Source organism: Hyla sarda, chromosome 5, assembly GCF_029499605.1.
Source record: "Hyla sarda isolate aHylSar1 chromosome 5, aHylSar1.hap1, whole genome shotgun sequence".
Lineage (NCBI taxonomy): Eukaryota > Metazoa > Chordata > Amphibia > Anura > Hylidae > Hyla > Hyla sarda.
The window spans coordinates 78,406,780-78,434,551 of record NC_079193.1 but is presented as its reverse complement, the minus strand read 5'-3'; the positions used below and the strand labels follow the sequence as shown (position 1 = coordinate 78,434,551).

Sequence of the window (27,772 nt, the reverse complement as noted above, 5' to 3'; positions counted from 1 at the left end):
TGACATCACTCATTATATCATAAAATGTATGGCGCAACCAAAAAACACTATTTTTGTGGGGAAATTAAAACGAAAAACGCAATTTTGCTAATTTTGGAAGGTTTTGTTTTCACGCCGTACAATTTATGGTAAAAATGACATGTGTTCTTTATTCTGAGGGTCAATACGATTAAAATGATACCCATTATTATATACTTTTATATTATTGTTGCGCTTAAAAAAAATCACAAACTTTTTAACCAAATTAGTACGTTTATAATCCCTTTATTTTGATGACCTCTAACTTTTTTATTTTTCCGTATAAGTGGCGGTATGGGGGCTCATTTTTTGCGCCATGATCTGTAATTTTTTTTGATACTACATTTGCATATAAAAAACTTTTAATACATTTTTTATAATTTTTTTTTAATAAAATGTATTAAAAAAGTAGGAATTTTGGACTTTTTTTATTTTTTTTTTCGTTCACGCCGTTCACCGTACGGGATCATTAACATTTTATTTTAATAGTTCGGACATTTACGCACGCGGCGATACCAAATATGTCTATTAAAAATGTTTTTTACGCTTTTTGGGGGTAAAATAGGAAAAAACGGATGTTTTACTTTTTTATTGGGGGAGGGGATTTTTCACTTTTTTTTTACTTTTACTTTTACATTTTTTTAACATTTTTTTTTACACTTGAATAGTCCCCATAGGGGACTATTCATAGCAATACCATGATTGCTAATACTGATCTGTTCTATGTATAGGACATAGAACAGATCAGTATTATCGGTCATCTCCTGCTCTGGTCTGCTCGATCACAGACCAGAGCAGGAGACGCCGGGAGCCGCATGGAGGAAGGTGAGGGGACCTCCGTGCAGCGTTATGAATGATCGGATCCCCGCAGCAGCGCTGCGGGCGATCCGATCGTTCATTTAAATGGCGAACTGCCGCAGATGCCGGGATCTGTATTGATCCCGGCACCTGAGGGGTTAATGGCGGACGCCCGCGAGATCGCGGGCGTCGGCCATTGCCGGCGGGTCCCTGGCTGCGATCAGCAGCCGGGATCAGCCGCGCATGACACGGGCATCGCTCCGATGCCCGCGGTTATGCTTAGGACGTAAATGTACTTCCTGGTGCGTTAAGTACCACCTCACCAGGACGTACATTTACGTCCTGCGTCCTTAAGGGGTTAAGGTGGAATTCAAGATATTTAAAGGGGTACTCTACTGGGAAACAAAAGGATTCTAAATCAACTGGTGCCAGAAAGTTATATAGATTTGTAAATTATTTACTAACCTAATATTTAAAAAATGTAATCCTTTCAGTACTTATCAGCTGCTGTATGCTCCACAGGAAGTTGTATAGGTCTTTCCAGTCTGTCCACAGTGCTTTCTGCTGCCACTTATGTCCGTGTCAGGCACTGTCCACAGCATGAGTAAACCCCCATAGCAAACCTCTCCTGTTCTGGACAGTTCCTGACACAGACAGAGGTGTCAGCAGAGAGCACTGTGGTCAGACTGGAAAGAACTACACAACTTCCTCTGGAGCATATAACAGATGATCAGTACTGGAAGGCTTAAGAATTATAAACAAAAGTAATTGACAAATCTATTTAACTTTCTGGCACCAGTTGAATTAAAAGCATTTTTTTCCTCCAGAGTATCCCTTTAAAATATTATTTGTGTGAAGTTGATCTGTTATTTACTTAGTATTGCCTGCTTTTTATCACAACCATCAGTGATGTCAGCTGAGCTACATTATAGTCAAAGCTGCAAAAAATCTTAGATAGTGTAAAAGACACATCCTGCCTCTTCTGCATCAGGTTGTTCTATCCATCCTCCATGCTTTATACTACAGCATAGCAGCAAGCAAGTGACTGCAAAGTTCATCACATTATTATATTGTCATCTTTACAGTAAGTAAACAACCACCTGTGAGAAAAACATATATATCCAGTCCATATATATATATATATATATATATATATATATATATACACACACACCATATACCAACCATATGTATATAGTGTGTGTATTTCTCTATTTCAATTGACAATATTTCAGACCCCATAATAAACTTTATTTCATATTATAATATTAAAAGGGAAAAGTTAAAATGAGGGTGGTACACCTGTAATGTGTAATGAATTTCAGGTTGTACCATGTAGCCATATGATAATATAAGATCGATACATATAACTTAAGGGGGAACTCCGCCCCTAGAAATCTTATCCCCTATCCAAACGATCTCCCTGCTGCACCTGGCATTCGTTTAGAGCGTCGAGTGCGGCACCGGACGCTCGTGACATCAAGGTCACGCCCTCTCAATGCAAGTCAATGCAAGTCTCGGCCGTCACGCCCCTCCCATAGACTTGCATTGAGGGGGCGTGGGCGTGACATCATCAGAGGGTCGTGGCCGTGACATCATGAGCCTCTGCCTTGCATTGCCAGTCAACCGGCACAGAGTGAAGTTCGCTCCGTTCTCCAGATGTCTGGGGTGCCGCTGCCAAGATCGCGAGGGTCCCCAGTGGCGGGGTCCCCGTGATCGGACATCTTTTCCCCTATCCTTTGGATAGGGGATAAGATGTCGAGGGGTGGAGTACCCCTTTAGTAACGAGAACATGATTCATTGGGAGCAAAATCTTTACATCAGCATATAAAGTGCATGGTGACACCCCTAGGTAAAAAGATCACAAAGGTACAAGTTCTACCAAACCCCATCCTTTTATTTATTTATTTTTGTAAGATGTTTACACAAAGTCACACATAGATCTGCACAATAACACACTTTATTTATCTGATCCTTGCGTCACTTCATTGAATCTTCTCCAAGTGCCAAAGCCAAGAGATCAGATCCCGCAGCCGCCTAATGCTTGTCTATTGACCCTTCTTATGGCCACATTTATTCACTCGTTGAGACGGAAAGTAGTCATGTGACACGAAATCCAGAGCTGAAGGATTCAAGAATAAATCAAAGTAATTAAAGTCTCATTGCCAGCCAATATTTATGTTGTTATGTAATGGCTGTGAGTGGTCAGGGAATAGTCCTAAGCCTCCAAACATTGTTATGGAGCCTGTTAGTGTCAGCTGGGAGCCAATGCAAATTGAAGTGGAAGGGGAAACACACTGAGCGGTTGCGGAGACCATGGCCTTCTAGGAGCTGTGTGGTCTGTGGGGCTCTTGCTGTGAAGTCGTGTTTACTCAGCAATGTCTAAGTGTACGACTAGGATAAAGCTTATAATTAGATAGTGTTAAATTCTGTGCTGTGTTTAAGGGCCACAACTAGATCACTCTTTAGTATTCATGAGTACTGGTCCTTATGACATTTTTTCTGATTCACAAATATGTGGTAAAGTTGATTATGTTTACATTATTATTTTTATTATTAATAATAATTCCCTACCTTTAGATAGACTCAGAACGCCATATCATTCTGTATTGTTATAATCCCTTTCTCCTGCTATGTCTCTTAGGCTATGCTCACAACTACATTAGAGGTTTTCCCTACGTTTTGCTTTTTTTAAAACTGTTCTGATCTGTCGGGGTTTCCTCAACTCAAATACACCACATTTTCTGTGGAAACCATATGGAAATATGTTGGGATTTTTCAAAACTGTCGGGACCACAACCCCTTTTGTCGGGACCACGCTAACTTTATCCCATGGTCACGCCCCCTTATCAGGGTTTTCCTTGTAAATTGGAGGGTTTTGTTTTTTTTGGTCGCAAATTGTGTCGCAAGGGACGTGTGACACAATTTGGCCGCAAAACCCGACAAAAAAGTGTCGGGATCATGTTAGTAAATAAACCCCAATAGCTTGATGCGCAACTTTGGCCTGTAAAGTGTTGGGCACTAGAACACAAAACTGTAGGTCCACGTGAAAGTCAGTGGGGTCCATTGGGAGCCATTTCTATCCAGCATGCAGCAGGTCTGGCTCAGCCATTTTTACCTATGATTTGAACCCAGTCTTACTTTATTTGCTGGTGCCTCACAGTACTTTACCTTATTTATGGCATTCCAGTCAAAAATGAAAAAGAAAGAAAGATGATAATTAATAATACTTTAGGTCTCCCACAGAAGACACTGCAGGAGGCAGATTTTAGAAAGAGCCCATCTCCTGCACTGGGATGTGTGATGAGAAGAAAAGCTCTTAGTTAGGCCCCATTCATTCGATTGATTAGTGTGAGTCTGAGCACTCAGACTCCAATCAATCAGAATTTTGGATATGCCTCCATGACGTAATTTTTTTTTTTTTTTTTTTTTTATGACAGTAACACTATAAATAAACTTTTATGTTAAACATATTTTTAAGAATTTTTGGTGAAATTTATTTTTCAAATTTTTAATCTCACTATATTATCAAACAATCCTGAAATTGTACTGTTTTCATTGTGGTCTATAACTCTTATATTAAAGGGGTATATATCAACTGGTTCCGGAAAGTTAAACAGAGTTGTAAATTACTTTCATTAAAAAAATCTTAATCCTTCCAATAGTTATTAGCTTCTGAAGGTGAGTTTTTTTTTTCTGTCTAACTGCTTTCTGATGACTCACGTCTCGGAAGCTGTCCAGCTCCTATGGGGATATTCTCCCATCATGCACAGCTCCTGGGACGTGACATCATCATTTAGCAGTTAGACAGAAAACTTCAGAAGCTAATAACTATTGGAAGGATTAAGATTTTTTAATAGAAGTAATTTACAAATCTGTTTAACTTTCCAGAGCCAGTTGATATATAAAAAAAAGTTTTTGCCTGGAATACCCCTTTAAGCTTAGACTCCCCATTATGTAGAGAAAACATTTCAGCAGTCCCCTCCCTATCATCACAAGCAACATTACTGTAAAAAGTAACACCAGTATATAGATAAGATGGGATTCTGTCATTTATAATAGGTGATGGTTTCAGCTGCCCTCCTCCCACACCCTGCAAAATGAGCTCTACGCAGGTCCCACAAAATGCCTTGAGCATTCTCCTATGTAAGTGAACGAGTCCCCTCCAGTATAATGTTTCCTATGTCCATGTGGGTTCTGTAAAACATCTCTCTAAATGCTCATCACAATATGGCTGCTCCCACCATAATGTTCAAAAAATGAAAACAAAAATTATAGTAAAAAAAAATAGAAGCAGATTACAAAAACAGTTTTGGTGTCTGGCTCTAATCAGTAAAGAAAATATCTAAGTGACACATTGGCCCTGATTTACTAAAAGTGGAGTGGAGTTTTCTTTGTGGGTTTTAATTCCCTACAATTTGCACTTTCCCTACACTTTGCTTTTTTTTTTTTTTTACACATGCTCTGATCTGTCTGGTTTTCCTCAGCTCAAATCCACCACATTTTCTGTGGAAACCTTAGTAAATATGTTGGGTTTTTGTGAAAATGTCGAGGACACGCCCCCCTTCATTAGCCACGCCCCTATTTAGGTTTTCTCAGTAAAATGGTTGATCGGGTTGGTCGGGTTTGTTTTTCAATTCCGGCGCAAATTCTGGAGCGCAACCTGACAAAACATGTTGGGTTTACAATAGTAAATCGGGGCCATTATTTGTAACCAGCTGTTCAATAAGGATGTTGGGAACTGGACCTTTATTAAAGGGGTACGCCGTTGCTAGACATCTTATCCCCTATTCAAAGGCTAGGGTTAAGATGTCTGATTGCGGGGTTTTGGCTGCTGAGACCCCCCGTGATCTCCTTGCAGACACCTGGTGTTCTGAACATGTCCTTTGGATAGGGGAAAAGATGTCTAGCAACGGAGTACCACTTTAAGTAAATAATGATGTTTAGTCCTAAGAATACACACTCAATAGAGCCGTCCTGGAAGACATTTCTTTTATTTCTTTATATTCCATCAAATGGAAACCTTAGTCTTAACTTGCAACTAATATTATATATTTTTACATCATCAGAACTATGGGACACTGGTAGCCAAATTAGACTAGGAGGTAGCCTGGTTGGCAGGTATTATTCTGAATGAGAGTGCTTGGCAAAGAATGTGGTTTTCAATGTCACATCTCTATTGTATTAGTATATGTCATATAGATCTAAAAGTGCTGAATCTGTTGTTTAACTCTTTGAGGTTACAAAGATTTGGCATTAGACATGAGTCAGTGCAGTCCTGTGTAACGCTTCATCACATAAGACGGCTGTAGTCACACACTAGAGCTTGCACAGAGATATGGCTTTTTTGTTATGGCAAATTTGAGATCAGATAAAAAGGGAAGACATATATAAATGGATGCTTCACACGTGCGTATTTACTCTGGCAGATCTACTGTAGATTTTCTTCAGCAGATTTTGCTGCCCATTTAAGTCAATGGGCAGCAAATCTGCAGCAGATCTTCAGCAAAAATATGCACGTGTGAACAAACCCATAAATTACTCTTCTCAATATGATCACAATGGAGCAGTGGGTTGGCATGGGCAGCAAGCTGTTCCATTAATTCACTATGGAGTTGCCGGAGATAGAACTGCACTCGGCTATCTCTGGCAGCTTTGTAGAGAATGAATGGAGCAAGTGCAAACCTGCCGCTCTATTCAGCAGGGAGAGGCTGTTCCCCCTACAATCAGACTCCTATCCCTTATCCTGTGGATGAAGGGGATATACATTGTTTTATTGCTGGAAAACACTTCAAGATAAGTCAGGGTCTCAGTGCTGAGACCCCTAGAGAGCGGTAGTTTCTAGCTGGGTGACGCGTGCAGTTACACGTTCTACTCCCCTGTTCAGGGCACAGTTTTTTACTATGCACCATAAAATTCCCCTGCACATGCACATTCACCGTAAATTTGCATGCGCATGCACAATATCGGGTTATAAAAGAGCTAAAAGAAGGGAGGGATCAATTTGCCCAAAAATTTGCATATGCAAATTTTCGGGGGCCCGCCTGTCTGACACAGTAACTAGTATTGGAGCCTTGTTTACACCACAAGCTGGAAGCAGGGAGGGATGATCACTGTGATGTGTGCAGTGAAAAAAAATTTGAATATTCGTAATTGGGAATATTTAGCGCTATATTCGTAATATTCGTGATAAATATTCGCATTGCAAATATTCACGCCCAACACTAATTATAAGTCCATGTTACATTTTCCTTTGCACATTATTCGCCGTGAGAGATCCGGTGTCACCGATGTGGTGGCCACATGACACATTATGATTCACTGCACACAGTTTATCATTAGCACAGGCTGCCGCTGGAGGCATGATTAATGTCATTCCACTTTCTAAAGGTTAATATAGTTTTTTTTTTTTTTTTTTTCCGTCAAACTGTCCCAGGGCCACCCTCCCTAAGCAAGCAATGGGGCAGCAGATTTCTTTAATTCAGCAAATCTGTTTCCTGCATAGTCGAGTGGATTTTTCATATTAACAGGGCTACCATTGTCATTCTTCTTGTCTGTTATCCAAAGAGGAAAAGAGTGACTAGGAATGTTTCTCTTAAGAACATTTACAACTGACTGCGAATGGTTCCCCGGGGCATTGCTTCCATTAAGTTCTTTACAAAGAAATGTGATTTCCAAGAAAGCTCAGGTTTTGCAATATGAGCTGCTGGGGATGTATGTGACACCGCGTACCACCCATTGCCCTGGCACTGGACAGGTTAATGTCTGCATCTCCGCGAACATGGTGGGATCTAAGCTGGGGTTTGGAAATGAAATGATGCCATTGTTTTCCTATACAGCCATTACATGGAGAGAGACTATTTGTTTAATTGCCCAATTTTCTTCTATTTGATTCTTTAAATTGCATTTTTTTAATGACTGTAATTTAGGCTGAGAAAGTAACAACTAGACTTCGCCTGGAGAATCAATAAATTATTTACTATGTTTGTGTAAATAAAATAGGAAGAAAAATAAATCTGTTTAAACAGTATGTTAGTATGACAAGATATTATCTAATTCTATCTAATGAGTTCCCCATACACTTTAGACAAAAGTCGTCCAAACCCAACCACTTTGGGAGGACTGGCCTCCTGACTAAAGTGTATGGCGGCCTCCTGACTAAAATGTATGGCAGCCTCCTGACTAAAATGTATGGCAGCATCCTGACTAAAATGTATGGCAGCCTCCTGACTAAAATGTATGGCGGCTTCCTGACTAAAATGTATGGCGACCTCCTCACTAAAATGTATGGTGACCTCCTGACTAAATTGCATGGAGGCCTCCTAAATAAAGTGTATGGGCTCCTCCTGACTAAAGTGTATGGTGGCCTCCTGACCAATGGGAATGGCGGCCTCCTGACTAAAGTGTATGGCGTCCTCCTGGCTAAAGTGTATGGCGTCCTCCTGGCTAAAGTGTATGGCGGCCTCCTGACTAAAATGTATGGCAGCCTCCCGACTAAAATGTATGGCGACCTCCTGACTAAAATGTATGGCGACCTCCTGACTAAATTGCATGGAGGCCTCCTAAATAAAGTGTATGGGCTCCTCCTGACTAAAGTGTATGGTGGCCTCCTGACTAATGAGAATGGCGGCCTCCTGACTAAAGTGTATGGCGTCCTCTTGACTAAAGTGTATGGCATCCTCCTGGCTAAAGTGTATGGCGGCCTTCTGACTAAAGTATATGGCGTCCTCCTGACTAAAGTGAATGGCGGCCTTCTGACTAAAGTGTATGGCTTCCTGTTTAAAGTGTATGACAGCCTCCTGACTTAAAGTGGTACTCCACCCTAGACAGCTTATCCAAAGGATAGGGGATAAGATGTCTGATCTCGGGGGTCCCACCACTGGGGACCCCCGTGATCTCCGCTGCGGTGCCCGCTGTCATCACTGCACAGAGCAAACTCGCTCTGTGCGTAATAACGGGCGATACAGGGGCTGGAGCATCTTGACATCATGGCTCCGCCCCCTTGTGATGTCACGTTCTGCCCCCCAAATACAAGTCTATGGGAGGGTGACGTGGCAGCCGTCACACACCCTCCCATAGACTTGCAATAAGGGGGCGGCCTGTTATGTCACGAGGGGGTGGAGACGTGGCTTCACGATGCTCTGGCCCCTGTATCGCCCGTCATTACGCACAGAGTGAGTTTGCTCTGTGCAGAAATGATAGAGGGTGTTGCAGCGGAGATCACAGGGGTCCCCAGCGGCGGGACCCCGCGATCAGACATCTTAAACAAGAAGCTATACACTTAATTGATTTTTTTGGATAGGGGGATAAGATATCTAGGAGCGGAGTACCACTTTAAGTGCATTGCTTCTTGTTTAAAGTGTATGGCGGCCTCCTGACTAAAGAGTTAAGTGTCGGCTGCACATCCCCTATTACACATGGAGATGTGCTGTCTAAGTCTGGTCATTTTTGACAGGTCAAAACAATGCGATCAGCAAACAAATGAGCAGGTAGGACCCCTTCTGCTTCCTTGACAAGCCTTTTATACACTAAGGGGGAGATTTATCAAAACCTGTGCAAAGGAAAAGCTGCCCAGTTGCCCATAGCAACCAATCAGATCGCTGCTTTCATTTTGCAGAGGCCTTGTTGAAAATGAAAGAAGCGATCTGATTGGTTGCTATGGGCAACTGGGCAACTTTTCCTCTGGACGGGTTTTGATAAATCTCCCCCTAAATGATTGATGGTCCGATGACTGACTGGGTGTCACATTGTGAGGCCCCATGGAGTGTGCATGTTGCTGTCCTGCCTGGTTTAGGTTCTCCAGCATTCTTACTGTTATTATTTAAAGGGTTGAGTGTCTACAGTTTGTAACAAACAAAAACCCAAAAAGAAGCTGACTTCTGAATGGGGGAAGGATGTTCAGCAAAAAAATTACACCCTGCACCATTAGATTCTGTACTCCAGAGGTATTCTCACCAAGGATGATTGATTCATGGGAAAAATAGCTCAAACAAGTGCCGATCTGTAGTACAGAGACATGGGAGACTACATGTGCCAAGTGCGCTCAATACTTAAAAGACAGTTCGTATTCTGCCGTCACTATAATTTACTGATGTAGAATTCATTGTGAAAATGATAAGTGTAGATTGTGAGCCGTCGCGGGCGCAGGCCCCCGCTGTATATCAGTCAACCATTTACTCTGTATGACTTTCATTGTACATGTGCTATGTATTTTAAGACTTATCACTTATGTACAGTGCCCTTAAACTAAGGCACTATAATAAAAAAATAATAATAATAAATAACATTTTACATGTTACAATGGTTCTCTGATATTGTTGTTCCAACTAGAGATGAGCGAACTTACAGTAAATTCGATTTGTCACGAACTTCTCGGCTCGGCAGTTGATGACTTATCCTGCATAAATTAGTTCAGCTTTCAGGAGCTCCCGTGGGCTGGAAAAGGTGGATACAAAAATAGTCTCCTAAGGGTGCGTTCACACGCTCTCTGTTTTTGCGGGTTTTCCGCAGCGTATTAGAAAGGGGCGGGCTCTTCTAGGCTGTCCATAGCAGATTGTCCGCGGTGGAATTTACGCTGCGGAAAATCCGCCGCAAGCCCCATTGAAGTCAGTAGGGACTGCGGCGGATTTTCCGCAGGGTAAATTCCGCCTCGGACAATCTGCTATGGACAGCCCAGAAGAGCCTGCCCCTTTCTAATACGCTGCGGAAAACCCGCAAAAACAGAGAGCGTGTGAACGCACCCTAAGACTGTATCCACCTTTTCCAGCCCACCGGAGCACCTGAAAGCTGAACTAATTCATGCAGGAAAAGTCATCAACTGCCGAGCCGAGTAGTTCGTGACGAATCGAATTTACTGTAAGTTCGCTCATCTCTAGTTCCAACCTCTATTAGCATTATTTTGTATTAAGCAGTACAAATTAGTACCTTGTGCATTGAAGGCCAATCTAAAGCAAAGCTGCAGTGTAAAGCATAGGAGAGAAACAAAGTAGCGGCCTGAGCCTTTGACTATATAGAGGGTAGATTTCAGACTTCCTTATTTTCCCTAATAACGTAGCTCTAGTAACTAAACATAACCTTGCCTTAAAGGGTTACTTAGGGAAAATGAAAATTATTAGCCAGTGATTTGCTGAGCGGGCCGTCAATGAAGCTCATCCGTGATGGGGGATAGGTTATATTTTCCCGGAGTACCCCTTAAATCAGTGGTCTCCAACCTGCGGACCTCCAGATGTTGTAAAACTACAACTCCCAGCATGCCCGGAGTTGTAGTTTTGCAACATCTGGAGGTCCGCAGGTTGAAGACCACTGCACTAAATGATGTAATGATAATGAGTTAAGCAGCTGATCAATAACAGGTGACCAATATCCATTAGCACTTTATTATATTTGTTTTAAAGGCGCAATTAAAAATATACAATACTTTCTGAAATGCTGTGTTATGAAGACTATTGAATGTTGACGTTGCTTACATGCATTTCTTGTCAGATTGTTCTGCCCTATCTGCTTTCTACAAACTGTATATGGCCCTTTAAAGGGGTTGTCCAGGATTAGAAAAACACTGCTTCTTTCTTGCAAAACAGCAACACTCATGTCTACAGGTTGTGTCTGGTACTGCAGCTCAGTACCATTCACTTTAATGGAGGCAAGCTGCAATACCAGAAACATCCTTGGTGGTGCTGTTTTAGAAAGAAAGAAGCAGCATTTTTCCAATCTTGGACAACCTTTTTAAAGGGGTACTCCAGGGAAAACAATTTAATTTTTTTTTTTAAATCAACTGGTGCCAAAAGGTTAAACAGATTTGTAAATTACTTCTATTTAAAAATCTTAATTCTTCCAGTACTTATCAGCTGCTGTATGCTCCTTAGGAAGTTGAATAGTTATTTTCTGTCTGACCACATGTGTTATCTGCTGACACCTCTGTACATGTCAGGAACTTTCCAAAGTAGCAGCAAATTCCTAAAGCAAACCTCTCCTGCTCCAGACAGTTCCTGACATGGACAGAGGTGTCAGCAGAGAGCACTGTGGTCAGACTAGAAAGAACTACACAACTTCCTGTGGAGCATACAGCAGCCCTTTGGTAGTTTGTGCATGCTGGGGGTTGTAGTTATGCAACAGCTGGAGGAATTTTTTGTGCCTCCAGTTGTTGCATAACTACAACCTCCAGCATGCACGAACAGCCAAAGGGCATGCTGGGAGTTGCAGTAGTGTGCCTCCAGCTGTTGCATAACTACAAGTCCCAGCATGCCCTTTGGCTGTCCGGGCATGCTGAGAGTTGTTATCTTTTTGCAACAGCTGAAGGCAAGTTGGTTGCAAAATACTGAGTTTGTTACCTAAATGAGTGTTTCACAACCAGTGCCACACCAGCTGTTGCAAACTACAACTCCCAGCATGCACTGATAGACCATACATGCTGGGAGTTGTAGTTTTGCAACAGCTGGAGGCACACTGGTTGCGAAACACTGAGTTAAGAAACAAACTTGCAGCATTTTGCAACCAGTGTGCCTCCAGCTGTTGCATAATTACAACCCCCCAAAATGCACGGACAGCCAAAGGGCATGCTGGGAGTTGTAGTTTTGCAACAGGTGGAGGTTTGCTTCCCCCCCCAATGTGAATGTACAGGGTACATTCACACGGGCAGCGGTTAATAGCGAGTTTCTCGCCGCAAGTTTGAGATGCAGCAAATTTTCCGCTGCAGCTCAAACTCCCAGTGGAAAACTCTGTGAACCCTCGCCCGTGTGAATGTACCCTAAAAACACTACACTACACAAAATAAAAAGTAAAACACTACATATACATATACCCCTACACAGTTACCCCCCCCTCCCCCCCCCCCCCCAATAAAAATGAAAAACGGCTGGTACTGCACTGTTTCCAAAATGAAGCCACCAGCTGTTGCAACAACTCCCAGTATTGCCAGACAGCCGTTGACTGTCCAGGCATGCTGGGAGTTTTGCAACAGCTGGAGGCACCCTGTTTGGGAAACACTGCCGTAGGGTACTTTTGGTAACGGAGGCAAGTGTAATTCTTGCATCCTGGTCGGTCCCTAAGCAAATCCCTAATTTAGGCCTCAAATGCGATTGGCACTCTCTCACACTTCAGAGAGCCCTATCGTATTTCAAGGCAACAATTTAGTGCCACATATGGGGTATTTCCGTACTTAGGAGAAATTTTCTAACACATTTTGGGGGGCTTTTTCTCCTTTTACCCCTTATGAAAAGGTAAAGTTGGGGTCTACACTTGCATGTTATTGTAAAAAAAAATTTTTTTTTTACACTAACATGCTGGTGTTGCCCCATACTTTTCATTTTCACAATAGGAAAAAGGAAAAAAAGACCCATTATGTAGGCGTAAAATGCTCTGTGGATGGACAACCAGACTTAGGAGTGAAAGCGCATTATGTACATTTGAGGCCTAAATTGGTGATTTGCACAGGGGTGGCTGATTTTTCAGCGGTTCTGACATAAACACAAAAAAATAAATACCTACGTGTGACCCCATTTTGGAAACTACACCTCTCACGGAATGTAATAAGGGGTATAGTGAGCCTTAACACCCCACAGGTGTTTGACGATTTTCGTAAAAGTTGGATGGGAAAATTAAGAAAAAACATTTTTTAACTAAAATGCTCAAAAATTTCATTTTAACAAGGGAAAATTGGAAAAAAGCCCCCCATAATGTGTCACCCCATCTCTTCAAAGTAAGACCATACCTCATATGTAAGTCTCTGCAGGTGCACTACAAGGAGCACCATTGGGCCCGGAATTGAAGGCCACATGTGTTTACAAAGCCCCCATAGTGCCAGAACAATGGACCCCCCAACATGTGACCCCATTTTGGAAACTACACCCCTCACGTAATGTAATAAGGGGTACAGTGAGCATTTACACCCCACAGGTGTCTGACAGATTTTTGGAACAGTGGTCCGTGAAAATGAAAAATGTAATTTTTCATTTGCACAGCCCACTGTTCCAAAGATCTGTCAAACGCCAGTGGGGTGTAAATACTCACTGCACCCCTTGTTTAATTCTGTGAGGGGTGTCGTTTCCAAAATGGGTTCACATGTGGGGGGGGGGGGGGGGGGGCGGTCCACTGTTCTGGCACCATGGGGGCTTTATAAACGCACATGGCCCCCGACTTCCATTCCAAACAAATTCTCTCTCCAAAAGCTCAATTGCGCTCCTTCTCTTCTGAGCATTATAGTTCACCCGCAGAGCACTTTACATCCACATATGGGGTATTTCCATACTCAGAAGAAATGGTGTTACAAATTTAGGGGGCATTTTCTCCTATTACCCCTTGTAAAAATTTGAACTTTGGGGGAAAAAAATGCATTTTAGTGAAAAATAAATACATTTCCATCTACACATCCGATTTTAACGAAAAGTTGTCAAACACCTGTGGGGTGTTAAGGCTCACTGTACCCGTTGTTACATGCCTTGACTAGTGTAATTTCCAAAATAGTATGCCATGTGTTTTTTTTTTAAGCATTTCTGGTATCATAGGGGCTTCCCAAATGCTACATGCCCCCCAAGAACCATTTCAGCAAAATTTGCTATCCAAATGCCAAGATGTGACTCCTTCTCTTCTGAGCATTGTAGTGCGCCAGTAGAGCACTTGACGTCCACACATGGGGTATTTCCATACTCAGAAGAAATGGGGTTACAAATTTTGGGGGGCATTTTCTCCTAATACTGCTTGTAAAAAAATGTAAAATTTGGGGGAAGATCAGCATTTTAGTGAAAAAAAAAAAGTTTCATTTACACATCCAATTTTAACGAAAAGTCGTCAAACACCTGTGGGGTGATAAGGCTCACTTTACCCCTTGTTACGTTCCTTGAGGGGTGTAGTTTCCAAAATAGTATGCCATGTGTTTTTTTTTTTTTTTTTGCTGTTCTGGCACCATGGGGGCTTCCTAAATGCGACATGCCCCCCAAAAACCATTTCAGCAAAATTCACTCTCCAAAATCCCATTGTCGCTCCTTCCCTTCTGAGCCCTCTAATGCGCCCACAGAGCACTTTACATCTTCATATGAGGTATTTCCTTACTAGAGAGAAATTAGGTTACAAATTTTGGGGGGATTCTCTCCTTTTACCTCTTGTAAAAAGTATTTAAAAAATGGCTGTACAAGAACATGCGAGAGTAAAAAATTAAGACTGAATTTTTTCCTTCACTTTGCTGCTATTCCTGTGACACACCTAAAGGGTTAACACACTTACTGAATGTCATTTTGAATACTTTGAGGGGTGCAGTTTCTATAATGGGGTCATTTGTGGGGTATTTCTAATATGAAGACCCTTCAAATCCACTTCAATTTGAACTGGTACCTGAAAAATTCAGATTTTGAATTTTTTGTGAAAATTTTGAAAATTGCTGCGGAACTATGAAGCCCCCTGATGTCTTCCAAAAGTAAAAACATGTCAACTTTATGACGCCAACATAAAGTAGACATATTGTATTTGTGAATCAATATATAATTTATATGGAATATCCATTTTTCCTTAGGTTAAGTTTCCACTTTTTTATTTTCTGGCAGTTTTTGGAGATCTGCCACTGCAGTTTTTGAGCCAAAGTAGGAGTGGATCCATAAGGGAGGAGAAGTGTAAGTCCTTCCTTTATATGTCCTATTCCTTTTGAATACATTTCTGGCTTTGGCTCAAAAACTGCAGTGTCAGATCTCCAAAAACTGCCAAGAAAAAAAGCCAAGTGGAAACTTAGCCTTACAAGCAGAACGTTTCAAAGTTAGAAAAATGCTAAATGTTCAAAATTTTCATGAAATTTGGGGATTTTTCACCAAGAAAGGATGCAAGTAACAATGAAATTTTACCAGTATGTTAAAGTAGAATATGTCACGAAAAAATAATCTCGGAATCAGAATAAAAGGTAAAAGCAGCTCAGAGTTATTAATGCATAAAGTGAGAGTGGTCAGAATTGCAAAAAGGGGCTGAGTCCTTACGGTGAAAATGGGCTGGGTCCCTAAGGGGAGGGCATAAGGAACACAAACATGATTTCTTCAAAAAACAGCACCACCCCTGTCCTCAGGTTGTGTGTGGTTTTGCAGCTCTGTTCCATTGAAGTAAATAGAGCCAAGTTTTAATACCATACACAACCTGAGGACAGGGGTGGTGCTGTTTTCCGCATAAATTAGCTGTTTTTCTGATTAACCCCTTATGTATTCAGCCCTTTTATTTTATAAACTAATATTATTATTTTTCTTCTCCCTTTTTTTTGTTAAAAGTTGCAGCAGGAATTACTAGCAATGAAACAACAACAGGAGATCTTAGAGAGAGAGAAGGAACATAAACTGGAGCAACAGAGACAGGAACAGGAAGCGGAGAGGCATCGGCGGGAACAGCAGCTTATGCACCCACGGAACAAGGAGCGAGGCAAAGAAAGTACGAAGGACCTAAGCCACGTGCAGGCATAGTCTTGAATAATGATATTTTTTCTGCCGTTGACAGACTTAATTTAACTAGTTGTAAACCATAAAGATTAAGGATCTGTTAACACTAGTGTGAAATGGATCTTAGGTTACATTGGAATTCTGCCTTAAGTTCTAATATTTGTACAGCAAGAACAACACTGAAGACAAAGATAAAACTGGCCTAGCTGCCCATAGAAAACCATTTACACTGCAGCCTAAACATCACAGACCACTATAGGATGTGTTCACATGGTGCAGTTTTTTCAGGGGGTTATCTATACTAAAAACAGTGCCTCAAATTGCCTCCAGCTGTGTGTGATATTGCAACTTGGCTCTATTCACTTTTATAGGCAGTGAGCTGCAATACCAAAATAAAAAATCTTTGGCAGCAAAATCGGCAATTTTGGTGCAAACAAAAAAAAAAGTGCCACGAAAATGAACTCACATATATTTTTATATTTTCAAAGCAGCACAAGAGACCTTTGAGAATGTGGGGAGACAAAAAAGGTGTGATTAATATCGAACAGAAATTACAGTAGTTTTTTAATATCTCCCCCAATGTGTAAAAAATGAGAAAAAACTGCACCGTGGGAATGCAGCCTAAGGCTAGGATTCCACTTGTTTTTTTTTCTGGCAGTTTTTGGATATCTGCCACTGTAGTTTTTGAGCCAAAGCCAGAAGTGGATCCATAAGGGAGGAGAAGTGTAAGTCCTTCCTTTATATATCCTATTCCTTTTGAATACACTTCTGGCTTTGGTTCAAAAACTGCAGTGGCAGATATCCAAAAACTGCCAGAAAAAAAAGCAAGTGGAAACCTAGCCTTAGGCTCTGTGCAGACATTCTGCAGAATGCAGGCGTTGTCATAATGTTCTGGCGGAAAGACCACACAAGAATGCACCGTCTCAAAGATAGCTATGCATTCCGTGTGGATTACACAGAAAGAATGGACAGGTTCATTCATTCTGTGGACGCGTCTGAAACATCTGGCACTGGAATTCTGCAGTATGCACTGTGCAGCAGAATACAATTGATTACAATGGGACTCTGCTGCTCCGGAATCTCCACAAGGAAATTTCGGATGCGTGAACATGTCCTCAAGGAAAAGAAATTAAAGTGGGGTACAGATGTTGAAAATTTTGGACAATTTTCAAAACATTGCATTTGAAAAATCATACGAAATTACATGCAAATTCAAAACCACGCTCCCAAGAAGAGAATAATATTTACTGTTGCTTAGAATGTAAATGGAATAATTGCTAGCCAAAACAGCTAATACATGCAGTGAATTTTAAGTTCTAATCAATTAGCATATTTTTTTGGGGGAAAAAATATTAGCGTTTCTGTCTCATAGAATTCTATGGGAGAAAAAAAAACACAATAAAAAATGCCATGTGGGTTTAGCATTTTTTTCTGGCGTTTTTCCCCCCTCAATCCTTGAGTCACATGATGAAACAATCACATGACTAGTCATGATGCAAACACAGCAGAAAAAACACTAAAGAAAAAAAAGGCCACACTAAAGCCCACTTTTTTTTATAATTATACTAAAAATCTTGGGAGTGCAATAAAACAAATAAAAGTTTATTAAGCTTAGTGCGACTGCTAAAAGTTTATTTATCTTAGGCTGTCAAATTACTTATTCTTAAGACACATTCACACATGCCGTATTTTGCTGCAGATTATCAGCAGCTGATTTTGCTGCCCATTGACTTCAATATGGAGCAAAGTCTTTGGAAAATCTGCAGCAAAATATGCATGTGTGAACCTACACTTAGGCTATGTTCAGATGGCAGAAATAAATGTGGAATTCAGCGGCCACATTAATTTGGCTAGAATTTCGAATCTTTCCGCAACTATGCGGATTAGCTGCAAAACTTCCACATGAATTAAGCATTAAGAAACAGACCATGTTTAAAAGTGCTTTGATCCATTAAAAATGTTAAAATTTTGTGCAGAATCCACACAACATTTGCACATAATTCACACTATATCTGCATTTAGCAGAGAAAATTCTGCAGTCTGAATGGTACTGCAGAATCCCATTGCAGATAGTAGACAATAAACACAATGCAAAATTTCTATGCAGATTTCAATGTGAAAATCCATGTGGATATTCTGCCATGTGAACATAGCCTTCATGTTCCTAGTGCTTATCTAAAAGATTTAAAAGCTGATTCATTTGGTTACTATTAGTGTTGAGCGGCAAAGGCCATATTCAAATTCACGAATATATGGACGAATATTCATCATATATTCGCTAAATTCGCATATTCGTAATATTCGTGTTTTATTTTCGCATATGCGAAAATTAGCATATACAAAATTTGCATAAATTTTCACACAGTAGTATTAGAGCCTTCTGTACACCACTCAAGCTGGAAGAAGAGGGATGATCACTGTGATGTGTACTGTGATAAAAAAAAAAACAATATTCGTAATTACGAATATATAGTGCTATATTCGCGAATAAAATTCGCATTGCTAATATTCGCGAGCAACACAAGTTACTATTAGGAACATATGTTTTAAGGATGAGGAAGAATTTAAATGTTTAAAAAACAGATATATTATATGTATATGAAGAAAGCAACCAATAAGGTCTCTTGTGTAGTGATATCACTAAACTTTTCTGAGTAGAGGTGTGCGAATTTCTGAAAAATTCGATTAGGCTGATTCACCGAATTTTTCCAAATTTTCCAATTTATTTGCGGTGCATAAATATTAAAAACAGCTATTTCTGGCCTACAGAGAGGCTCAATAGGGGTGTAGAACACTTTGCCTTGACCTAACATGCATAGGGAGTGTGCTGTGTTAGTGAAATAATACTGTTATTCAGTATGACATGCAGATTACAGGCATTACTATCAGAATCACTGAAGCAGAGCATCTGGATGTGGCAATTTTTTTATGTAATTTTTATTTAAATTAATTTGAATTTATTTTAATTTTTTGATTACCCATTCTGGTGAGCATCGAGCTGGCGGTCCTCCGCCAGGCGAGATACCACCTGTTCCAGCCCCAGCCTCTCAGCGCCCCCCTTACTATGAAAGTGCAAATGTTTCATTTAATCAGTTATCGTTCATTGTTATCGCTCCAAGCTGTTTCATTGGTTTCTTGTGATAATTCCACAGGTAATAAGACGTTGACGACCATAGGGCCTAAGTCTTGAAAATATTACATCGATTTTTTAAAATTTAAATTTAAGATTTATATTAGATTCCCAAGTTTAATGTCCTGGTGTTTACTTTGAACTAATACTGTATGACCACAAAACTCAATCTAACAAGGATTCTTCACATGGTTCACTTGGCGGCACAATGACAGAGCCTAGAGGTGGCAGCAGCATGAGACCATAATCTGGCAGAATGACACAGCCTGTAGTTGGCGGCAGCATGAGGAGACCATAGGGCCTCACAATACATAAGATTAAAAGATGAATTTTCTAATTTAAATTGAAGATTTATGGTAGCTAGTGCTACCATAACATTTTTTAGGTAATGTCCCTGGCTCAGCAGCATGAGTAAACAATATAGTGGCTGACTGACACAGCCTGGAGCTGGTGGCAGCAGGAGGAGACAACAGGGCTTCACAATCCCTAAGATTAAAAGATGAATTTTCAAATTTAAAGTGAAGATTTATGGTAGCTAGTGCTACCATAAAAAAATGTAGGTAATGTCCCAGGCCCAGCAGCATGAGCAAACCATATAGTGGCAGAATGACACAGCCTGGAGCTGGCGGCAGCATGAGGAGACAATAGGGCTTCACAATCCCTAAGATTAAAAGAGGAATTTTCAAATTTAAATTGAAGATTTATGGTAGCTAGTACTACCATAATATTTTTTAGGTAATGTCCCAGGCCCAGCAGCTTGAGTAAACATATAGTGGCTGAATGACACAGCCTAGAGGCAGCGTAAGCATGAGGAGACTATACAGTGGCTGAATGGCATAGCCTAGAGTTGGCGGCAGCATGAGGAGAGCATATAGTGGCAGAATGACACAGCCTGGAGGTGGCAGCAGCAGCATCAGGATGTCTCTATAGTACGTCCTCTCTCTCTCTCTCAGTGGGTGTAAAAAAGGCCCCAAAGTGGGTGTAAAAAAGGCCCCAAGTGAGGGTCCAATAAGGTGGAGAGCCAGAAGTCATCCCACTGCCGAATGGTGAAAATTTGTCGATCACAACGCATGCAACTGAGCATACATCGGGCCATTTGTGCAAGTGACTCGGAGGGACTCCCTGGGCGCATGGCTCAGCTTTCCTTGTCGCAGCGCAGACAAGATGTTCTTCCTGTTGTCAGTCACCATGGTTCCCATTTCCAGTTTTTGTGGAGTAAGCTATGCTCCGATTTCTTTATGAATGACTTTTAGCAGTTCCTCCCCTGTGTGACTCCGTTCGCCGTGGCAAACCATGTGAATAACAGTGTGATACCGCCGTGCCCTGCACACAGGGTATGCTTAAGGGGCACTGAGACTTGTCCGTGCAGTGGAGGCTGAGGACACGGTGGAGGATGAGGAGGCGGAGTTGCACACTGTCACAGGACCAATGGCCTGAGAGCGTGGAGGAGGAAGCGGTGTGACCTTTCCAAGTTGGTGTTGTGGCTGTGCATGAACCACATTTCCCAAGTGGGCCGTAAAGAACACATATTGTCCTTAACCATAGTTGAAGCTTCAGACGTTGGCGCTGCCGTGCACTTCGGTACACACCGACAGACTCCAGGACTGGCCCACCTTCTCTTCCACAAAATTGTGCGGGGCTGGTACTGCCTTCTTCGCAAATAAATGACGGCTTGGGACTCTGCACCTCAGCTCGGCACAAGCCATCAGTTCTCTGAAAGGTGCAGAGTCCACCACTTGAAAAGGGAGGGACTGCAACACCAGCAACTTAGACAGGAGCACATTCAGTTTCTGCGCCATTGGGCGTATACTGTTGTCTCTTGGACATGGCTTCGCCGATGGATGGAATGACTGACTAAAAGTAAATGGAGCAGGAGCATCTGGAGCATCAGAAGGAGGGAATGACTTCCTTCGGCTGAGGTGGTGGAGCTTTGGCTGGCTGAAAGAGGGAGTGGCGTGCCACTGGGTGATGCAGCAGGCTCGACCACCACATCGGAGCCACAGTTCTCCTAGGCTACTTTATGGTGGCGCAGCATATGTTGACGCAACATTGGGACCCTGGCCACGCTTCACCTTCTGCCAAAACATCTTGTATGTGACTATGACTCCTCCGGATGCTTGATGAAAAACTGCCACTCCTCCGAGTAGCTGATTTTCCCACCAACACTAATTGACTGCTACTGCCTTCGTCTCCAGGAACCCCTGTTCCACTACCTCCTGAAGCAGGTGTTCTCCCCCAGGCAAGTTTGGGTCCAGAATTTCCACTTCTGCCACCATGCTTACTGCCAACCATGCTACCACCTTGCTGGCTCAGCTGCTGCCTTACGGGCAACCTGCAACCCTCTTCTCCTGATGATGATGATGATGATGATGAAGTCCCATCTGCACCCTGCTCCCAATTGCGATCGGCTTCATCATCAGCAACAAGTGTCTGCACGTCACTGATGTCTTCCCCAGGTTCCTCAACAGTGTCTGCTTCCGGACCCTGAACGCTGGCAACACCGCCTCCCACGTCACTCTCCTCATCACTACTTGCCCACCTAGCAGAGGAAGCAGCAGATGTCTCCTGCACTTCTTGGCTGGGCAGTAGCTGCTGACTGTCCTTTATTAGATCGTCCTCACTGAATAGTGGAACTGAACCCACAGCATAAGATACTCCTTTAGGGAAGGGAACAGCATAGGACTGAGGTGATGGGAGGACAGGGACTGCTCCCAGGCCATGCCAACTGAGGGTTGTGTCTGAAGAACCCACCGACTGTTGACTGGGAGTATCAGATGTCACTTGAGATGAAGTGGATGACCATGTTAATAAATCGATGATGGAAGATGGGTTGCTGGTCGAGACACGACCGCTAGCTGTTACCGGGAGCTCAGGCCTCTCACTGCGACTCCTGCTGCTACTCGCCCCTAGTCTGCTGCAGCCTCTGCCTGATAAAATTAGGTCTCTGCAACTCCTCTGTGCGCGTCCTGGCCCTTCTCTGCCTGACATACTTACTGTGTTTGTGAGGGAGTACAATAAGCTACAGTACGCTTAAAAAAGTTGTTGTGTACAACACCAGCCGGTGAGTACTTTTGGCTGTCCTTTCACAGTATCTAGGCCCTTGAGACTTTATTAGGAACAAAATGGTACAACATTCAGATGTACGTATGTGGTATGCACTTATGAGGGCTGTGACATCACAGGGGTGACTGACTGCTGATAGGCTGCATCCTGCTTGTGATTCAGGGTCATCCCGCCTACCCTTGTTCCTGCCTTCCCAGGATTCCTTGCCCCATGTCCTCACATGTTAATCCACCATTTTAGATGTCCTGGAGCCTGGAACTCATTAAAAGGAGTTTAATGAAGCGATTTACGCAATAGAATCGCAGCAATATTCACATTTGTTACAAATCAAATTTTTCATGAAATTCGTAATGAATTTGGATTCGTCAGATTCAATTCAATTATCTCTATTCCTGACATATTTGTAGTACTCTGTCATGCCCTGTAGATGTCACTTTTGTCATACTGTAGGTTACAGTCTGGACTCTGGAGGGTGAGGTGCTTAGTGTAGAAGGCCACACAGTCACTCATGCCAAATCCAAACAGTGACTTGTGTACATGAAAGTCTGCAGGACCTTCAAATCTCCAGGAATTATGAAGATTCTGGACAGCAGCAATAATGCATACATACAGTACCCTAATAATGTAGGCAAAAACAAACAAACAACTATCATAAGTGTTAGGCTATGTTCACATACATATTTTTTTATTTTTTAGTTTTTTTTTTGTTCTTATTTTCAGCCATTTGAAAATAGTGTTTTGTTTTTGGCTTATGGGGCCTTTTTAAAGTTCAAAATTAGGCTCACAAAAAAGTGTGTTGGCAAAACCTTTAGTTGCTATGTGGGAGATTTATCAAAACAGATTGCTTCTTTCATTTTTAAAAGGCCTGTAAAAAATGAAATAAACAATCTGATTGGTTGCTATGGGCAACTGCACCACCATTCCTCTACATAGATTTTGTAACCAATGTATATTACAAATATGCATATAAAGTTATTATGTACATTTTATAAAAAAAAAATCTTTGCAAATGACAGTGCCCATCAAATACCCCCTCATGAACGCCAAGTCTGAATAAACTCAGTACCCCAATACTTATAGAATAAATACATTTTTCTCGAATACAGAACATGGAAAGATTGCAATGTGCGTGCTGCTGTTTCTTTTGGTTTTCCATATACCGTATATACTCAAGTATAAGCCGACCCGAATATAAGCCGAGGCCCCTAATTTCACCCCAAAAACCCAGGAAAAGTTATAGTTGTAGTTTTGAAACATCTGGAGGACCGCAGGTTGAAGACCACTGCCGGGCCTTCGTCATCATCCAGACCCCCCCCCCCCCTTTAGTTTTGTACTCACCTCCCCTCAGTGGGAAGTTAGGGTGAGCTGGTCCGGCCATCTATGCTGCAGGGACCGTCCGGTGGGGAGGGTTAATCATTCCGGGCTGTCCATCTTCACCGGCTGGGGCCCTCTTCTCCGCTCTGGACCTGGCCCTGGACTAATGACGTTGCCTTGACGACAACGCACAGGGACGTCCCTGCGCATGAACGTCCCTGTGCGTCGACGTCAAGGCAACGTCACTAGTCTGGGGCCAGGCCCGGAGCGAAGAAGAGGGCCCCCCGGTGAAAATGGACAGCCCGCAACGACTAACCCTCCTCACTGTACGGTCCCTGCCCCATAGATGGCCCGGACCAGCTCACCCTAACTTCCCATAGAGGGGAGGTGAGTAGAAAACTAAAGGGGAGGGGGAGGCTGGATGATGACGAAGGCCCGGCAGTGGTCTTCAACCTGCGGACCTCCAGATGTTTCAAAGCTATAACTCCCAGCATGCCCGGACAGCCGATGGCTGTCCGGGCATGCTGGGAGTTGTAGTTTTGCAACATCTGGAGGTCTGCAGGTTGAAGACCACTGAAAGGGATTGACAGGAGGAGAGTTCACTCGAGTGTAAGCTGAGGGGGGCGTTTTCAGCACGAAAAATCGTGCTGAAAAACTTGGCTTATACTCGAGTATATATGGTGTGTGTGTGTGTGTGTGTGTGTGTGTGTGTGTGTGTGTGTGTATATATATATATATATATATATATATATATATCTGTACCTGTTACTTACATCTATTATTTGTTTATATTGGCTCAAATTAGAAAACATAGTAACTTTAGCAGCATTAGACACTTCCTTCAGTCCTTGTCTTACCACTTCCTCACATCGCAGGTATTTTTAGATGTTCCCCAAGTAGGATGTACCGGTTTCTTTAGACACAACAAACATTTTAAGTCCATTTTCGGCAACCTTGAACATTTTTAGAGATTAACAAATATCTGCCGGATGTTTCAATAAAGAGGAACCAAAAAGACCCCCAGCTATAATCAGTATTATATGTACTTGCTCACTAGAGGGAGACAAAGACATGAAGTTTCCTTTGAAGATGAACAGTTCTTATCTCATATCTAGTATAGTGGAAATGTCATTCGTGCTGTTGTATAATAAATACAATCATATTTTGTTACAAACTTGAGCAATATTACACATTTTATATCATTTACAAATTTCTACTTCAGTTATTAGGACAGTGTTTTTCAAACAGCGTGTCTCCAGCTGTTGCAAAACTACATCTCCCAGCAGGCCCGGACAGCCAACGGCTGTCCGGGCCTGCTGGGAGTTGTAGTTTTGCAACAGCTGGAGACACACTTTTTTTTCCCCCCAAGTCCTGCATCCTTTCAATACTTGTAAACTATCCTTTGCCTTTCTAGTAAAACGGAAACAATTGCCACCCCACTGTGTTGCTGACTCCCCGACACAGCAGAGGTTCCACTAACAAGCAGATGTTTTTGTCGGTGGGATATCTAGCCGTCTATGGAGGGCTTTGGTGTTTTTGGAGATAGTATATTGCCATTTTGTTTATATGCCTGAGCTGTTCTTAAATGAAAGGTATGAATAGAATGTAAAAAAAATCTAATAAAAAAAGAAATTTGACCCTTTATCTTAAAGGGGTTACCCAAGAATTTTTTTATATATATATATATATATATATATATATATATATATATATATATATCAACTGGCTCCAGAAAGTTAAACAGATTTGTAACTGACTTCTATTAAAAAATCTTAATCCTTTCAGTACTTATGAGCTTCTGAAGTTAAGGTTGTTCTTTTCTGTCTAAGTGCTCTCTGATGACGCCTGTCTCGGGAACTGCCCAGTTTAGAAGAGGTTTGCTATGGGGATTTGCTTCTAAACTGGGCGTGTCATCAGAGAGCACTTAGACAGAAAAGAACAACCTTAACTTCAGATGCTCATAAGTACTGAAAGGATTAAGATTTTTTAATAGAAGTAATTTACAAATCTGTTTAACTTTCTGGAGTCAGTTGATATATATATATATATATATATATATATATATATATATATATATATAAAGTTTTTTCCTGGATAACCCCTTTAAAGGGGTACCGCAGCAAAAAGAAACTTATGCCATATCCACCCAATCTGCTGCATGGGCCCCATGCTCCATTCATTTCTGTGGAAGCGCCGAAGAGATCCAAGTGCTTGGTCTCTTTGTTGCTGCCATAGAAATGAATGGAGTGCGTGTTGTCCCTAGAATGCTCTCCTTTCAGAGAGCCGGGGCCCTGCAGGACAGAGCATAAGATTCTTTTTGCTGCAGTACCCATTTAAAGGGGTACTCCCCTGGGAAAAAAAATGTTTTAAATCAACTGGTGCCAGAAAGTTAAAAAGATTAGTAAATTACTTCTATTTACATTTTTTTATCCTTTCAGTACTTATGAGCTGATATATGCTCCACAGGAAGTTCTTTTCTTTTTGAATTTCCTTTCTGTCTGACCACAGTTCACTCTGCTGACACCTCTGTTGCTATGGGGATTTGCTCCTACCCTGGGCAGTTCGTAAAATGGGCAGAGGTGTCAGCAGAGAGCACTGTGGTCAGGTAGAAAAGAACTCCAGAAAGAAAGACAACTTCCTCTGTAGTATACAGCAGCTGAAAAGTACTGAAAGAATTAAGATTTTTAAATAGAAGTAATTTGCAAATCTGTTTAACTTTCTGGCACCAGTTAATAAAAAAAATAAAAAAAAATTCCACAGTAGTACCCCTTTAAGGACTGTATTCGAAGAGAATGAATTGTGAGTGTACAGGCATATTCATGAAAGGGATGCATGTACAAAGGTTCCATTTGCTATCCTAGATATCCTGTAGTTAAGAGCCCTGGCTATTATACAAATAATAAGTCTTAATTTATATAGTGCACATGGATTCCGCGGCATTGTACACTGGAGCTCACAATCACAATTCATCTGTTTGGAAGGAAACCCACGTGAACATGGGGGAACTTGTTCTTGGTGGGATTTGAACCCAGGACCCCAGCGCTGCAAGTGCTTACCACTAGTGTTGAGCATGAATATTCGAATAGCAAATTTTTATCGCAAATATTGGCACTTCGTGATTTTGTGAATATTTAGAATATAGCTAAATATACAGTACAGACCAAAAGTTTGGACACACCTTCTCATTCAGAGTTTTCTTTATTTTCATGACTATGAAAATTGTAGATTCACATTGAAGGCATCAAAACTATGAATTAACACATGTGGAATTATAGACATAGCAAAAATGTGTGAAACAACTGAAAATATGTCATATTCTAGGTTCTTCAAAGTAGCCACCTTTTGCTTTGATTACTGCTTTGCACACTCTTGGCATTCTCTTGTTGAGATTCAAGAGGTAGTCACCTGAAATGGTTTTCACTTCACAGGTGTGCTGGTGTGGAGGAGGAGGTGTGATGGTGTGGGGGTGCTTTGCTGGTGACACTGTTGGGGATTTATTCAAAATTGAAGGCATACTGAACCAGCATGGCTACCACAGCATCTTGCAGCGGCATGCTATTCCATCCGGTTTGCGTTTAGTTGAACCATCATTTATTTTTCAACAAGACAATGACTCCAAACACACCTCCAGGCTGTGTAAGGGCTATTTGACCAAGTAGGAGAGTGATGGCGTGCTGCGCCAGATGACCTGGCCTCCACAGTCACCGGACCTGAACCCAATTAAGATGGTTTGGGGTGAGCTGGACCGCAGAGTGAAGGCAAAAGGGCCAACAAAATCTCTGGGAACTCCTTCAAGACTGTTGGAAGACCATTTCAGGTGACTACCTCTTGAAGCTCATCAAGAGAATGAGTGTGCAAAGCAGTAATCAAAGCAAAAGGTGGCTAGAACCTAGAATATGACATATTTTCAGTTGTTTCACACTTTTTTTGTTATGTATATAATTCCACATGTGTTAATTCATAGTTTTGATGCCTTCAGTGTGAATCTCCAATTTTCATAGTCATGAAAATAAAGAAAACTCTGAGAAGGTGTGTCTAAACTTTTGGTCTG

The 27,772-nt window shown here is 41.8% G+C and overlaps 1 protein-coding gene across 17 annotated transcripts in view; it reads left to right on the top strand.

Annotated features, from left to right (window-relative positions):
* Positions 1–27,772, top strand: part of HDAC9 (histone deacetylase 9) — a 656,589-nt gene that overhangs the window by 534,067 nt on the left and 94,750 nt on the right. For 16 of the 17 annotated variants that reach the window (XM_056519737.1, XM_056519738.1, XM_056519739.1 and 13 more), the window contains one exon: positions 16,050–16,206. In XM_056519737.1, the coding sequence (XP_056375712.1) occupies positions 16,050–16,206 (157 nt within the window). Of the gene's footprint in view, positions 1–9,626; positions 9,762–16,049; positions 16,207–27,772 lie in introns of those variants that run through there. The other variant, XM_056519752.1, reaches the window with a different exon arrangement.